Here is a 14,759-nt window from a genome sequence, read left to right as displayed (position 1 = left end):
GCTGCTAGACCCAAATCCGCAAACTACAACTCCTCATCCATCACCATCTCACTCACATCTGAGGAAGAATCTCCAAGCGGAGCGACAGCCACTGCACTGGGAACTGCGCACAAAATGGCCTCTGAGGCTCAGGACCCTGTCTCCGCTGCTCTCGAGCGTCTGCCTGCTCATCTTGACGACGTCGAACAAGATCCATCCCATCCTTTGGACACGACTCTCTTTGACACGCTGCTGCCCTTTATTTCGCCCCAGCTCAGATTAGACCAGGCTACGATACAGTCTTTGGTCCAGCAGCTTGCCCGCCTTCTCCCGCAGCTCCAGCAGGATCCGGCGCCCGTAATCCAGCTTTTGACCAAACTGATAGAGCCTTTTGACTTTGACTCTATTCGATCCCTGCAGCCGCCTGTCGACTTCTCCGCTGGTCTCGACCTCGCGGCTCTCCCCTTTCATACGCTAGCCTTGTCGCTGTTGGAAAAAGCCATCTTTAGCAGCAGACACGCCGAATTCATTGCCAGCACCCCAGACATTGTTTCTCGACTAATCCAGCTATGGCTTGCTACTGAAGACATTGGAGTTGCCGACAGGGCGGGCCACATTCTGTTCAAGCTCCTCCAGGTCGACAAGGATCCTGCAGATGTTCTTGGGATTGACTCTGCTCCAGACGCAAACTCCGGAGGCCATGGTGATCCTACAGCTACTGTGCCGAGCCCTGGGGCCACTGCGAGCTATGGTACCGGCTTCATGTGGAAACGTGTCTTTGGAGACAAGGACGTTTACAGTCTGTTCTTTGCCCTATGCGGTGCCGAAGGCCCACGCTCACAAAGTCCTCCCCCGAGTAGATCTCGGAAAACAGTAGCGCAAGCAAGGCTAATGACGTGGTTGCCCAAGGTTGGCACCCTGAGCTGGTCTGCCATTAGTCACTCTCACCATCCTGACATCGAAGAAAGCTTTGGTCTCAAGTCTACTGGCCTGCTCGACTTTATCTCCTTGCATGCCGTCGACTATTATGGAGACGTGCTTATGCACATTAGTCTCATGGACTTCTTCTCAGACTTGCTCAAGTCCTGCAATCAGCCCTCGAAGTCGATTGCATCTCACCACGAATCCATTGCTCTCGAATATCTCAAGTCTACAGGGCTCCACGGCCGTACCCTTAGCTACTACATTGACCCCCGTTCTCACCCAACGTTTGAAGTCTCCTACCTTTACCGGCCTGCCGCAAATTACCTCGCCACGTACGCCTCCACCTATCCTTCCGATTTCGAGACAGCAGAGGCCACTAGAAATGGAGTTCTCCACCGCATGATGGACGTCTTGAAGAACGTGAAAACCACACAATGGGCACATGGAGAGTCTCCCATTCACGACTTGCACGTCCTCTCATCGCTACCTCGTGCAACGATTTTCCCGGAATCTGAGTCAATCTGGGAATCATGCCCTCTTTCACTGGTCCCTCTGAACCGCCACACCAATGCCGACGCATTACGCACTCTTGCCACGATCTTCCATGGACCAGATATCTCTGAAGAAATCACGTTCCCTGTGCCGGTTGCCACTCCCAACTCGAGTGCAACCTCTCCTGCCCGTATTGAGGCCGAGAGCACCGCTGCCCGCTCCCTCTACTACCTCTATACCAACGAAAACTCGAGCTTTGCCTCTGAAATCGCACAATGCGCCGACACCCTCGCGCTCAAGGAAACCGCTCTTGCCGCCCTCGACTTTGTCAAGGCCGTCGCAACAGCCAACTGGTCCACCACGGCATCATCTGCCACCTCTGTCCCTTCCGAGTTTCCCTCTCACGGTCTTGCCTGTATCCTGCGCGCAGGGAACCCGATATTGCCCTGTCTCTTGCGCCCAGCGCCGCGCTTCACAAATATTGTCGGTGGCCGCGGCGACGCTGAGACGACGGCGTACCAGGTACAGGCACGCAAGTTTGACACGCTCAAAACGATTATGCGGCGGCTTGAGCAGAGTGCAGATGGTGACGCGGTGCCCGGTCGTGGCAGCTATCTGGACATGATTAGAGAGAGGGTTGCGCAGGGTCTGTGGGGCAGGGATGGCGACGTGGGAGGCAGGATCGCCACACTGGAGATGTGAGCTGTGGGTGGGAAAATGAAAATGGACATTGATGGTTTCGAGCATACATTGGTGTTTTGGGTGGGTTTCTCAATTTATCTAGTCCTCTCGATTGTTTTCTTTCCGTCGACTGCACCTCTGCGTGTTCGCGTGCGATGGTTCTTAACGTGTAGGTTGAAGAAAAGAGTAATCTGGAATTTTCCCGTCCCCTACGTGCCGGTACTGCTCCAGGTTACCATACGGAACGTGATCAATGGGTGAATCGTCATTGATGCGCCCCGGATCGCTCACTGGTTGACCAAAGAGCAACTGATCATGATATCGGCGTCAAAGTTACCTCATGGTGGATGGACCAGTCCTCACATCGTTAAAACAGACTCGCAGTCAAAGAAACATTGTCATCCTACTATTGAGGGAGTAAATAATCAATGCCAGCTTCGACCATGCCCTCAACCGCGTGAGCAACTTCAGCGAAACAAAAGGTGGCTAATTAGGACTGTAGAACACAAAACTTTTTTTTTTTTTTTTTACCTCCTGGCACAACATGTAAGATTGGCTCCTAGAGTAAGAACCAGCCTGAAGTAATCCCCCAATGCTCACATCGACTGGGTTCCAGGGCGTTGGCTCGATTTTTCTGTTTTGCGTTTCCTATTTTCATTATCTTCTTTTTGCGTCGGACGCAACAGCGCGGACAGACGAGTAGATGGGAAGCTTCTAGGTGGTGCTGTCGCTCGCAAGTTGACGCAGCAGCAATTCGTCCAAGTTCCAGCCTGCCGCACCCTAGCCGTGGCTGTCGCAGCGTTCTTCTCTCAGTCAGTCAGTCGTGCAGCTCTTTCGCTCATTGCCCTGTGGGTGATCCAGCGGACCAGCTTGCCTCATTCACCTCGGATCGACCAAAGACGGAGGACCTAGAACAAGTCGACGCCTGGTGAGAAGGCTCTGGCCAATATCTCCGACCACCGGAACGAATCCGACTATTGCGACACGCCTCTCCAGCGGACAGTAAAGCCTTTCCTCGTCAAAGAAGGCATCACTGTCAACAGTCCTGTTGAGCTCGCCGACTGAGGTCTTGCCAGCAAAACCAACGCCACCAAGCTCTTCTTCAGGATTAACAACACCATGGAACGCGCACACTCCTTGGTGAGAGAGCGAGAGGCGTGTTTCAAGAGGATCAGGGACGCGGAGGCAAAGATACTCGACGCAGCAGAGGCAACCATCGCCAGCCTCGCAAAGCAGCTCAAGGACGCCTCAACCTCCAACGACACAAACCCACCGTGGTACAAGCAGAGCAAACGCGCTCCGCACCCAGCAACCTTCAGTGGCAATCCCTGCAGCGACAAGACCGAGTGGCAAGATTTCAAGCTGCACATGCGTCTCAAGATGCAGCTCGACGGCCACTTCTATCCCACCGCCAACGATCGCCTGCTCTACGTCTTGTCGCGCCTCAAGGGTGGTGCCATCCGCCGCGTCCGCTCTTTCTACAAGGACGACGGTACGGTCAGGATTCCTGATAAGCCTCATGCCGACTGGACGGATTTGCTGGAGATCTTTGAGAACGCTGTTGGTGACCAGAATTACTGGTGAATACATGCCGTCTCGAATTGCAACTGGAGTCTATTGAGGAGCAACACTCGAAAATTTGCAAGTTCATAAAGCGACAACATTGGAGAAACTGGGGGGGGGGGGGGGGGGGGGGGGGGGGCTTCGAGGTATGCAAAGCGGCAGTGTTGATCAGGTGGCCCAGACGGCGATTTCGTGGTGATGGTAGAGCAGTGCAGCAATAGGAAGGACAAAGCGAGAGGAGAAGGAGCGAGGACGCGAGCAAACGGCTACACAGCTGATTGGGAGAAAACACAAAAAAGCTAGACAGATGGAAACGAGCCACCCAAAACGCTCTTTCATCACAACCTCTGCAGGTCAATCATGGTGTCAGTTTACAAGATTCCCATGATCACGCTCGCTCCGCACGCACCTTAGAGGTGAACGTCATCAGCTCTCAATCATCCCTCTCTTTCTCCCTCTCATCCTTCTCAGCCTGCGCCTTCCTAATCATACGGTACCCGTCCATTCAACACTCTCAACACGCGTAAACCACGCCTTAGGCTGCGATTTCTCCTCCTCCTCCTCCTCCTCCTCCTCCTCAAGCAACGCCAACAGCCGCCTATGCTGCTCCATGTCATTAACCGGCAGCTTCGAAAGCTCGAAGATGCGATCTGAGGGCTGCATATGCTCCCTGAGCTGCTAGGCGAGCGCGGCCTTCGCGGTGCGGATCGCGCCATCCATTTCCCAGAGCCTTGAGCGGAGGCGCGCCACCGCACGCCCACCACTGAGTCTATCACCACTCCATCTTACTATTTCTGTGTAACCATAGGGCAGCGATCGTCTGTTTCGAATGTGTTGGCAGGTTGTATGTTGGCGGCGACGCCGCCTGGAAAGCTTTGTTCTGCTACCATGGTTGCGATTCGGGAGCATTCATCTGCGGCTTCGGTCACTCTTAGAGAGTTGTCAGCAGACATCCAGCCAGCCAACCAGCCAGTAAGCCAACCACCATCAAACAACGTACCTGGTCTATCTATCAATAAGTCTATTCAGAGGGCGCCAAAACCACTCGTTCGTGGGAGGCAAACAACATAAACCGATACCCCTCGCCGCTTTTACACCCCCCCCCCCCCCCCCCCCCCCCCCCCCCCCCCCGCGACCACGTCCTCTCTCCCACACGCACTCAGCGCTCGCTCCCTGCCTGCCTGCCTGCCCGCCCGCCCGCCCGCCTACGACCTAACCCAACCCAACACGCCCATTGAACCACCCACCTACCCTCCCACCAACCCCACAAAACCCTCATCTCTCGCCCGACCACCCACTCCCCAGCCAGATCCCCGCTGTGTCACGTGAGTGTGTTCCCGCGCGCGGTCCCGTCAACTGAAGATGCGCGAAAAGTGCGGCGATCGCATCCCTGCCCGCCAGACCCAAACAAGCCTAGCTCTTCCTCCAGAAACAAGGATGTGCTGGCCGCCGAAGTAGGGCTGGCCAGGTGTGCATGTGGTGGCGGCAACCCCCCAACCCACGCACTACTGCTGCAGGGATGTAGCCGCCGCACAAAACGCGCATCGCCAGGTCGAACGGTTCAACCAACCGCGCGTTCGACTTGCTTGCCTCGCTTGCCTTGCTTGCGCTGTTTGTGCGGTCGCTGCTTCTTCTGGCCAGCCAGCTAGCCAGTCTGTCAGTCGGATGCATGGACCGTTGGGTAAGGTACCTAGGTAAGGCAGCTCTGAATGGGTGGCGGGCGGGTGGGCGATGATGAGTCGCGAGCGATCCCGCCGGTCTGTGTGAGGTGCGATCGACGAACGGCTGGTCATAGAGATGGTGGTGGTGCAGCGACATTTGTGCGGATGGATGGATGGTGCAGCGCGGCTTGGCTAGTGGTATGGTGGAGGGGGTGCGGCATGGAAGGACGCCATGTGAAGGTTCACAGTGTGCAATGTGTGAAGCTGCTTCGTTGAGCATGTAAGCCGAAAAGGTTCTCGAAGACGTCTTTTCACGCAACTCCAGTATGTCGTAGACGGCAAAAGCAAGTTGAGACAGTGCTTAACATCCATGATATGATTCTACCTCGATTGCTCTATTCAGTCCGTTCACTGACCCACAAGATCCCTTGAGAACCAAAGCCGTATCAAAGCTCTCGAAAGGCTCGAGGAGAGAGAAAAGGAAGAGAGCAACTACTGGTATCCCATCATAACAATACAAAAGCCTGTCAAAGCGGGCTCGCGAGCAGAGAAAAGAAACCGAAAAGCAAGAAAATTCATCCTTCATCGTCAATCCGTGCAAATAGCGGTCGCTGCCACAAACTGAGCCTTTTGAATCAATCTTCCTCCACCATCCTGGGTATCAACCATGTAGCGTTTGTGAGCGGCTCGTAGCGGATCCAATTTAGGAGACGGGAGCCTCGTTCTTGCCGCAATCGGCGCAGGCACATTGGCCAGCGGCACAAGGGCACTCGGAAGAGTTGGCACCGCAATTGCACTTGGTCTTGTTGGTGCCGGGAACATGCTCGAAGCCGGAGACGTCGCTGTTCTTTGCGCAGGACTCGCAAGCGCAGGCACCGGCGTCGCAGCCGCACTTGGAGAGGGTGGCACCGCAGTTGCACTTGGTCTTGTTGGTGCCGGGGACCGATTCGACGCCAGAGACGTCGCTGTTCTTTGGGCACGAGCCGCAAGCACACTTGCCAGGGGCGCAGCCGCAGGCCTCGGTGGAGCCGCTGCAGTTGCAAGTCGTCTTCTCGGTGCCGGGAACTTGGTGAATGCCAGACACCTCTGGATTCTTTGCGCAAGAGTTGCAAGCGCACTTGCCAGGAGCGCAAGGGCAGGTGGTGAGATTGGCACCGCAGTCGCACTTGGTCCTGTCGGTGCCAGGAATGGTCTCCATGTTCATGTTCATGTTGCCCGAGGAGGGTGATTTCTTGAGGTTGGCGAGATGACGAGCTTCGTTGTGGACGTCAATGACTTGCTTGCTGCCTTGTTCGTAGAATTGGCGTAGCTTTTGACCAGTGGGTGTACCGAGGGCTCTGTCGAAGTACGAGTTCAGACTGCGCCAGCCGGCGTTGGCCTTCTCAGTGACTTTATACTTGGAGTCGATAGTCTGGGCCCGTTCACTAGCTTTGAACTTGGTATCGAAATTGGTTAGAGCCGAGGTGAAGCGGGAGGATAACCCTTGCTTCTGGTCTAGCTCAAGGGCCTTTTCGATCGCCCTGTCACTGATGACGTATCCTTGGGCCAAGTACTCGGCAATGATGCGGGCACGCGGCTTGTCCTCTTGCTCAATGGGGTCTTCTTTGGGAAACTCTTCGCCGGCCTTGCCACCAGCGAGGTCGTCGATGCTCTTGGACGACGAGACCTTGACCTGGGCGGGACCGAGCTGCGTGTTGTCAAGGAGCAGGGCGGTCTTGGCAGCCGTCTCCTTCTCAAAGGTAACGGTCGCAGATTGAGTGCCCTCGGCGGTAGGCGTGACGGAGAGGTGCGAAATCTTGCCGCTTTTAGGCAGGGTTAGAGCTTGTTTGGGACGAGGAGGGGAAGGGCGGGCAATGCGCACCAGAAGCTGAAGAAGTCGCGAATCTCCTTTTCGCTCGTTTGAGCGGAGATGTGTTCAACGTGGACCGAAGTCATGGCGGGTTGCGGAATTTGTGCGGACGGTTGGCTTGGGAGCTAAGGATTGCGGACTGCGGGGCGACGAATGCGTTTGGTAGCGGTAGAGGGAGAAGCGTGGACAGGTTTATGTAGGAGGCTGGTCGAGTGATGTACAGGTAAGGTAGGCAGGAAGGCAACCCAAGGCAGGAAGCTCGGGGCACTGAGGGGCAACGGGGAAGCGAAGGTTGGAAGTGGAAAGGACTGGACAGAACAATCCAGATTCGCTCCACTCAACTCGCGTCGCTGTTGCTTGCGCCACACTGTGCCGACGTCATCGTTCGTCGCAGGCACTGTACCCGGACCCGACGGGACCGACCTGACCTGAGTGGCTGTGGTGGCATGCACGTGCCGGCAGTGGTCATCCCGTCTGCAGCAACCGCATCCATTCTCAAGCTTGCGAATTTTGTTGCCTGCCTGAAGGACAGGATGTTTCCCAGTGCGCACCTTGCGTCGCGTGGCAATGGTGCTTGTCTGCTTCGTACCCAACACTCTGAGCGGCAACTGCCTGGGCAACAAAGGGCTGCAGCACCGATGCTCAACCACCAAGGCAGCGGCGCGAGGAAAACCTGCTGAGGACGAGGACGAGTTTTTATCCTCAGCTCGATCCCCCGCTTTTGTGTTTTCTGGAGAAGCGTTAACCTATGTCAGTGCCCCTTATCGCCCAGCTCGGGGCTTTGGACCGGACCCCTTGACCCGCTGCAACCCCACCCCCATCTTCGCCTGCACTATCACCACAAAGTCTCCCCACCTACGATACGTGGAGGACAGACCATGGCACCGCTTCGTAGTGCCGATCCAAAGCAGCGACCATTAAGCCCCAGGTTTAAAATAACTCGCATCAAGATGCCTGATCCCAAGATCCGACCTTGCATGCTGCCGACACCGAGCATACCCCATCGTCGAGACGCAGTCCGGAAAGGCCAGCATCCTCAGCTGCAAGTACCACGGCTGGTCCTATGGCTTCAAGGGCAATCTCACCAAGGCAGGCTTCATCTGGGTGAACTTGCGAGGGAAATGTGGCCGGCGACTCCTTAACTGGTTGGCGAAATGAGAATGGGAAAACTGAGCGAGGAAGAAGCGATTTGCTCAGTTGGAGCGAGCGAGTCGCACATCACGGCAGGAGCTGGCGTGGTGACGAGAGGGAAAGACGACAGGCGACGTTGGAAAAAGGTGCGCATGTTGGATCAGGCGAAACACATGCACGTTCCTAGGTGGTGCAACTCCGAGGCGAGGTACCGAGCCCTATTTTGATTAAACACGCCACGCGCAGTGATTAGGAGTCGACTAGCCTAGCGCGTAGGTGTAGTGGGCCAGGCTGGCGGCGGGAGGACGAGGCCAGAGGAATTGAAGCGGGTGCCACGCACGAAGGAGAGGCGACATGGGAGACGGTGATCCTTCGGGGCCAGACTATGTCGGCAGTCGCACAGCAACAAGTGAGCGATTTTCTGGTAACATAAAGCAGCGGCAATGAATGGGAGATGACACGAGAGAGCTGATGCGACCGAAGGGCCTAGAGTGGTGGAGGACGATGTCGGGAGCAGATACGAAGGGTCATGGGATGGAGAAGCGTGTGTCAAGGTCGACGACTGGTACCGTGGATGACAGGTCGTAGCTTGGACCCTTGAAGTATAGCTGACAGGTGTTTTTTTTTTTTTTTTTTCTTTCCGAATTGGACCAAGTGGGCGCCATGGCGAGTTTTCCGAGCAACGGCGCACAGCTGCATGTAACAGGCGTTGTTGGACGGATGGACGTCGTCTCGACCGGATCATGGCGCCCGTGGCGGCTCTGCCGTGCACAGACGAATTGGCCTATCACGGCTCTCACAAAGACGCAGCCGGGACGACGCTACCTAGCGGCCGATCACCTGCCCTGGCACCCGGGACTTGGTTGTTGACTCGCGCTGCGACGACGTCCAGCAACATGAAAGCGTCGCAGTCTGTCGACGGTGGGAGCGAAGACGATGAGGTCTGACTGCGATCGCATGCCGCCGGCGCTGGCGATCGGTGAGCAGCAGAGCCATCGCTTGGGCCGTGGTTCGGGACGATGCGCGGCGGGCTTTCGTGAATCTTCTGCCGATGCAAGTGGGTTGCCCGAGTGGGAAAGCATCACCCGCACAGACCAAGCAAGCAAGCATGTGCCGTGGCCGCGCCGCCGGATGGAAACAATAAAACCTTTGCCCGCACTGCCAATTCTCGCGCTTCTCCTCCCCACTCCCTCCCTCTGCTTTGCTCTCGGCGCTCACTCCCACGTCTGCTCGACTGCGTCCAGTGCTCGCTCGTCTGCAAAAGAGTGTCCCCCCCCGTCAAGCCAAAGCCTTCTCTTCACCAGCCACATCCCTGCTGCAGAGTTCCGTTGCGTCTTGACACGATCGTAAGAGCAACAGGTTTTTGGAGAGACATGTTTCTTACCCAGCAGAGAAGATATCCTCGCGATCCCTCCAAATTTCCCACGAGCCAACTGTTCGTTCTCGGTACGTCTCTCCTCTCCTTCTGTCTGTCGCCTCCTCTTCGCTCACTCGATCCCCAGCCCTCGTCAGAGTCGCAGAGCCTATTGCCCTCACTTCCATCTTTCCCTATGCCTGGAAGCTCGTTCTTCACTACCATGTCACCGACGAGAACAATGCTGCTCTCTACTCGGGCATTCTCATCTCGGCCTTTGCCCTCGCCGAGGCCCTCAGCGGCATGTACTGGGGCGGACTGAGCGACCGCATCGGCCGCAAGCCCGTCCTCCTGCTCGGCTGCGCCGGCACTCTTCTTTCGCTTCTGGTCGTTGGCTTTGCTCAAAACTTTTGGGTCGCCTTGCTGGGTAGGGTCCTCGGTGGCATCCTCAACGGCAACATTGGCGTCATCCAGACCATGGTTGGCGAGCTAGTCCACAAGCCAGAACACGAACGTATGTTGACCTGCGCCCCATTTCTCAACCCTCACTAACATCTTCAAGCCAAAGCCTACGCCGTCATGCCATTTGTGTGGTCCGTCGGAACCATCGTTGGTCGTAAGTATCTTCCCTAGCTCTTGCAGACTGACGGCGCTTGAATCATCACCTCCTCTTCTTGATGCTGACTGAAACAGCCTCCATTGGCGGGTACTTTGCTGAACCGTGTAAAAATTACCCTGCCGTTTTCCCCGAGGGCTCCGTCTTTGACACCTTTCCTTACCTTCTTCCAAACCTCATTTGCACTTTGATGCTGGTTGGATCCATTGTTGCCGGGTGGCTCTTCCTCGAGGAAACTCACCCAGACATGCAGCCCTGGAGCAGCCCTCAGGATTTGCAGCAGACGTCGGCTGAGACTCCGCTTATGCCCACTGCTGGTGCGACTGCGCATGCTGCCGCTAACCTTGCCACCGAGTCCTACGGCACTTTTGACCAAGTTGACGTGCAGCAAGAGCAAAACTGGACCGTCAAGGCCGACGGACAATGTGTACAAGGCTCCCCTGAAGTCAAGCCAACCACCGTCTTTACTAGAAGCGTGGTGATGCTTGTGATTGCACTCGGTCTCTTTACCTACCATAGCATGACGTACGACACTCTGCTGCCCATTTTCCTGCAAGACAAGCGTGCCCACGAGGACGTCGCTGCCCTGTCTTCTCTTCCCCTCGCCGGCGGTCTCGGCATGACGATTCAGCAAGTCGGCGCCATCCTCTCCGTCAACGGCGTCATTGCCCTCTTCATCCAGGCCGTCGTCTTCCCCCTCATGGCTTCGTGGATGGGCGTGTGGCGCCTCTTCATCCTCGTCACCGTCGGCCACCCCCTTGCTTACTTCATCGTCCCATACCTCATTCTCATGCCATCCAACTGGCTCTATCCCGCCATTTATGCCTGCTTAATCGTCCGTAATTTCTTCTCCATCGTCGCCTATCCTCTTCTCCTCATCCTGATCAAGGAGGCGTCGCCTTCGCCTACCATGCTCGGCAAGATCAACGGTCTTGCTGCCAGCACCGGCGCCGCCTGCCGCACCCTGTCGTCTCCCATTGGCGGCTGGCTCTACGGCCTCGGCGCCCACTCCAACTTCACTGCGCTTCCCTGGTGGTTCAGCGCCCTTGTCGCTCTCATTGGCGCCGTGCAGGTCCCACTCTTCAAGCGCGAGAACAAGCGCCAGACGCGCGTTGGCCCGGCTGCCAGCTGCCGCCTCATGTCCAAGCCCGAGGACGAATTCAAGCACGAAGTCGTGCACATTACCGTCGAGGAAGAGGAAGAGGTGTAGAATGTCTTTCTGCCCTTTCATGCTTGATAAGGAAGACTTATGAAGATGTACGAAAGAAGAGAAGAGGTGGAATACGACAAAATGACTTTGTTTTTCGAAATTGATCGACGCAAAAAAAGACAAATGGGAGCGTAAGACTTTTCATCATGACATATCTTACGTCTGGGATTTGGGCTTTGGGTTTTACGACACTTTACGACCGCTTCTTTGTCTTGTCTGTTCTTTGCTCTTGTCTCCAGTTGTACACACGCACACGGTTCGCGCGTTGGGTCGTCGTCTCTGGTTTCTGGTCATGACGAGGAAGGGAACGGCATAGAAGGCGTTGGTCTGTTTGGTTTCTTCCGTGTTGGTCTTTACTTTTCTGCAAGGCGTCTGGGCTTTCCTGGGATTTCGCTTTTTTCGCAAGGCGTTTAGAGGGGCTACTCTCTTCTGGATTTTCTGGTCGCCTTTCCTTTTTCCTGCATTACTCTTCTTCTACTTCTTCTCGGACAGCGTAGGGATGGCATGGCATGGTGGCATGCTTCTGCTTGCTTGCTTCTCTTGAGCGATGACTGTTGTTGCTGTTGGTCGATTGCTTGGAGCGGTAGACAGACTGAATTTTTCTTCTTCTCTCTTCTCTTCTCCTCTCATGAAGTCTCTTCCTTTTTTCTCGCGTGGGAGCGTTGAGCGTGGCGCTACTCGCTTCATTGTCGTCTCTTCGTCTTGCGATCAAATTGCCCTGCCTTCCGTCATAATAGTCGTTCGAGCGTCTAAGAAATTGTTCCGTGCGAGGAGGGTAAGAGCGTGGACTGTCGTTGAAAGTGCTGCTTCTTTTTCTTTTCTTTACTTGCTTGCGTCTTGAAGCGTAATGTCTTTTTCTCTCGAGTCGGCGCCTAAATTGTCCTATCCGTCTAGCCGTCTTTTCGCCTGTCTAATTTGCTCTTTGGTTTACTGGGTAAAGCAGCGTAACGTAGCGATTCGAAACGGAATCGGAATGAAGAAGTCGTGAAAATCAGTCATTCGCTTTGGCCATTTCGCGGACGTCGTGGGTAAAGTGTGAGGGATATCATGTAGCCGGATCGGATCGGTTCCTCAGACCTCTTATATGACCGGCGGCTTGCTTTGCCGTTGAATGAGTGGGCGGCCAAGGTAATCTGTACCTGCCACTGCTCGTGTGACGCAGGACGGCGAGCACCTCACTCCACGTGCCATGGCGCCATATACAGTAGTGGTACGTAGGTGTCTGGTCTTGGTTCTCCCATATGGACAACGGCCAGCTCGCCAAGCGCACCTCAGTTGTGGCCGCGGACGACTGCTCCCAAGGCGAGGCGGGGCTGTGATGCCGGATGACTGCTCCCTGGGTAAGGTATGTATGTAGGGACGTCTCGCCTCTTCCGGCAGCCTCTGTGGATCATGTCGTCCAACTCTGACTCCCAATGTCGCTGACTTTGCACGTGGTGCCGTGCTTAGTATGTCAGTCCGTCAGTCGCGGGCTGCTGAAGCGCTTGCGCGGTATCTCTAGGTGGATGGGTCGGAGTAGGCAGATGTTGCTGTTTTCGTGGCCATGCATGGTCGTGGTCATGGTGGTGGTGGTGGTCTGGTGGTGGTGGTCTGGTGGTGGTAGGTAGGTACATAGGGCAGCAGGGGTAAGTGGATGTGATGTAATTTGGACACTTGACACATGGACAGGGACATCAAGGTACATACCTACCTACCTACCTACCTACCTACCTTACCTTGTACCATCATAAGTCCCCATACCCATCCATCCATCCATCCATCCATCCATCCATCCATCCATCCATCCATCCATCCATCCATCTGTCCATCCACAGTATCAAAGCAGGTGCCAAAAGACACGCGACGCTGTATCTTGCTGGGAACATCTCATTGCTCTACTACTACTACAGGTGACGACGCCAGGGAGCATTCATTTACCGCCGCAGCCGCGCCTAAGGAGCAGTTGTTCGAAAGGCAGCCAGGCTAGACTCAGGGCGTGTCATTTTTTAACATGCACGGTGCTGTCGCATGGTGGGTAGGTACATGTACCTTGTTGTCTGCACCAATGCATGTACCGGTAGTAACCTACCTGCATTCGTCACATCATGCGGCGTTGTGCCTCTCGCTGCGTAAGCACGCGCATGAGGTTGTGCGTATATATGAACGCGCGTTTGACGCAGAAGGATGTTTGCAATCAACTGCTGTGTATTGCTCACTTGAATGCTGAGAATGAAAGAGATATTCAGGAGATGCCATAACGCTTCGAGGCCGTACATCGTCATGCGCGAGGCCATGTGCAGTGCAGTATAGGCCGAGAATGGGTGGTATGGAATATGTGCAGTACAGTGCAAGAAGCGTCATTTCCACCGTGAAGGAATGATTCCTCCACTCCCCTGCTGACCTATGTACCTTCCCGAGCGAGGTCAGGTTGGCGACAATGACGCCCCCTGAGACTCCAAACGCTCGCCTACCTGCTCACAGCAATCATCCATCCATCATCAAATGCCTTGCCCAGCTCGTCAACGCCGCCCCCAAACAATGACGCTCGCGCCCTCGACCTCGGTGCCCCTGGCAGCCGCAAAGCCCATCCGGCTGCCCATGCCCTTGGCGCCGGTTCCCGACAGCGACAGCGGACGCTCCCTGACCACGTCGCCGGCCTCGTTGACGTACTGGTACAGGACCTCGGCCCAGAGGCCCTCGCGCGTCTCGAGCTGCGTCTGGCGGCGCGGTGGCGTCCTTGAGGCCAGCGCCGCTGCCCGCAGTCGCCGGCAGCTGGTACACCCACATGTCGTCCCAGTAGGCGGGCGGCTCCTCGAGGCCCGCGCAGCTCGCGCTCGGCCGTCGTTACCGCGTCTTGGTCTTTGCCGCCGCCCACCAGCAGCAGGTAGTGTCGCCCGTGGCCCGTCGCGTACTCGATGAGCGATGCGCCAGTCCGGTTGCCGTCTGGCCCCTCGCCTTGCTCGTGCGGCAGTATCTCCCAGTGTGAGTTCTGTGTCCGTGCTGGTGGCCCGCCTGCTTCGGCAAACTTCCACAGCCCGCTCACGTCTAGGGTGCATAGCTCTGATGGCACAACGTTGCCGCCGCCGCTGGTGTCGGGCGTTGCGGCTGGTCCGTTTGATCCTCCTATCAAATAGATCCGTGTTCCAACCATTGCCATTGCGGCGCCGATGCGTGCTGGGCCCGGCGGTGCGGCAAGCGAGGTCCATGTCCGCGTGCGAATGTCAAACGTCCATAGATCGTGAATGGGTGCGCCGCTGGCTACCGGGTTCGTGGTTGCGCCGCATGATATGAAGAGAGTGCCCCAGGAGCCAGGGGCCGGG

General features: G+C 56.1%; 5 protein-coding genes across 5 annotated transcripts; 2 read left to right on the top strand and 3 right to left on the bottom strand.

Annotated features, from left to right (window-relative positions):
- Positions 1-9: 9 nt before the first annotated feature.
- Positions 10-2,583, top strand: IWZ02DRAFT_458851 (uncharacterized protein). The gene has a single exon (XM_066768044.1). It carries the CDS (start codon positions 115-117, stop codon positions 2,095-2,097), a length of 1,983 nt encoding a protein of 660 aa, XP_066619879.1. The 5' UTR covers positions 10-114; the 3' UTR covers positions 2,098-2,583.
- A 3,420-nt stretch (positions 2,584-6,003) lies between these two features.
- Positions 6,004-7,235, bottom strand: IWZ02DRAFT_382863 (uncharacterized protein; the record flags this gene model as incomplete). The annotated part of the gene is made up of 3 exons (XM_066765247.1): positions 6,004-6,123; positions 6,262-7,102; positions 7,162-7,235. The coding sequence occupies 3 exons, from the start codon at positions 7,233-7,235 to the stop codon at positions 6,004-6,006; spliced, it is 1,035 nt and encodes a 344-aa protein (XP_066619878.1).
- A 2,104-nt stretch (positions 7,236-9,339) lies between these two features.
- On the top strand, positions 9,340-11,734 carry IWZ02DRAFT_54530 (major facilitator superfamily domain-containing protein). The gene is made up of 4 exons (XM_066770870.1): positions 9,340-9,726; positions 9,783-10,148; positions 10,197-10,250; positions 10,328-11,734. The coding sequence occupies exons 1-4, from the start codon at positions 9,654-9,656 to the stop codon at positions 11,458-11,460; spliced, it is 1,626 nt and encodes a 541-aa protein (XP_066619877.1). The 5' UTR covers positions 9,340-9,653; the 3' UTR covers positions 11,461-11,734.
- A 1,665-nt stretch (positions 11,735-13,399) lies between these two features.
- Positions 13,400-13,820, bottom strand: IWZ02DRAFT_54498 (uncharacterized protein). Its single transcript, XM_066770869.1, has one exon. It carries the CDS (start codon positions 13,731-13,733, stop codon positions 13,446-13,448), a length of 288 nt encoding a protein of 95 aa, XP_066619876.1. The 5' UTR covers positions 13,734-13,820; the 3' UTR covers positions 13,400-13,445.
- Positions 13,821-13,906: 86 nt separating this feature from the next.
- Positions 13,907-14,759, bottom strand: IWZ02DRAFT_458832 (uncharacterized protein; the record flags this gene model as incomplete). Its single annotated transcript, XM_066768043.1, has 4 exons — positions 13,907-13,954; positions 13,977-14,156; positions 14,221-14,250; positions 14,288-14,759. Coding segments are annotated over 4 exons (730 nt in total), but the record flags the coding sequence as incomplete, so codon positions are not given.

The sequence above is a fragment of the Phyllosticta citriasiana genome, assembly GCF_038021145.1.
Source record: "Phyllosticta citriasiana strain CBS 120426 chromosome Unknown IWZ02scaffold_12, whole genome shotgun sequence".
NCBI classification, from domain to species: Eukaryota; Fungi; Ascomycota; class Dothideomycetes; order Botryosphaeriales; family Phyllostictaceae; genus Phyllosticta; species Phyllosticta citriasiana.
The sequence above is the reverse complement of the archived record's forward strand: the minus strand, read 5'-3'. Positions and strand labels throughout refer to the sequence as shown.

Coding starts and splice junctions, on each gene's coding strand:
- IWZ02DRAFT_54498 (XM_066770869.1), bottom strand. CDS start 13,733: ATGGCCTCGCGCATGACGATGTACGGCCTCGAAGCGTTATGGCATCTC.
- IWZ02DRAFT_54530 (XM_066770870.1), top strand. CDS start 9,654: ATGTTTCTTACCCAGCAGAGAAGATATCCTCGCGATCCCTCCAAATTT. Junction 10,149..10,196: donor CCACAAGCCAGAACACGAAC/GTATGTTGACCT, acceptor AACATCTTCAAG/CCAAAGCCTACGCCGTCATG. Junction 10,251..10,327: donor CGTCGGAACCATCGTTGGTC/GTAAGTATCTTC, acceptor TGACTGAAACAG/CCTCCATTGGCGGGTACTTT.
- IWZ02DRAFT_458851 (XM_066768044.1), top strand. CDS start 115: ATGGCCTCTGAGGCTCAGGACCCTGTCTCCGCTGCTCTCGAGCGTCTG.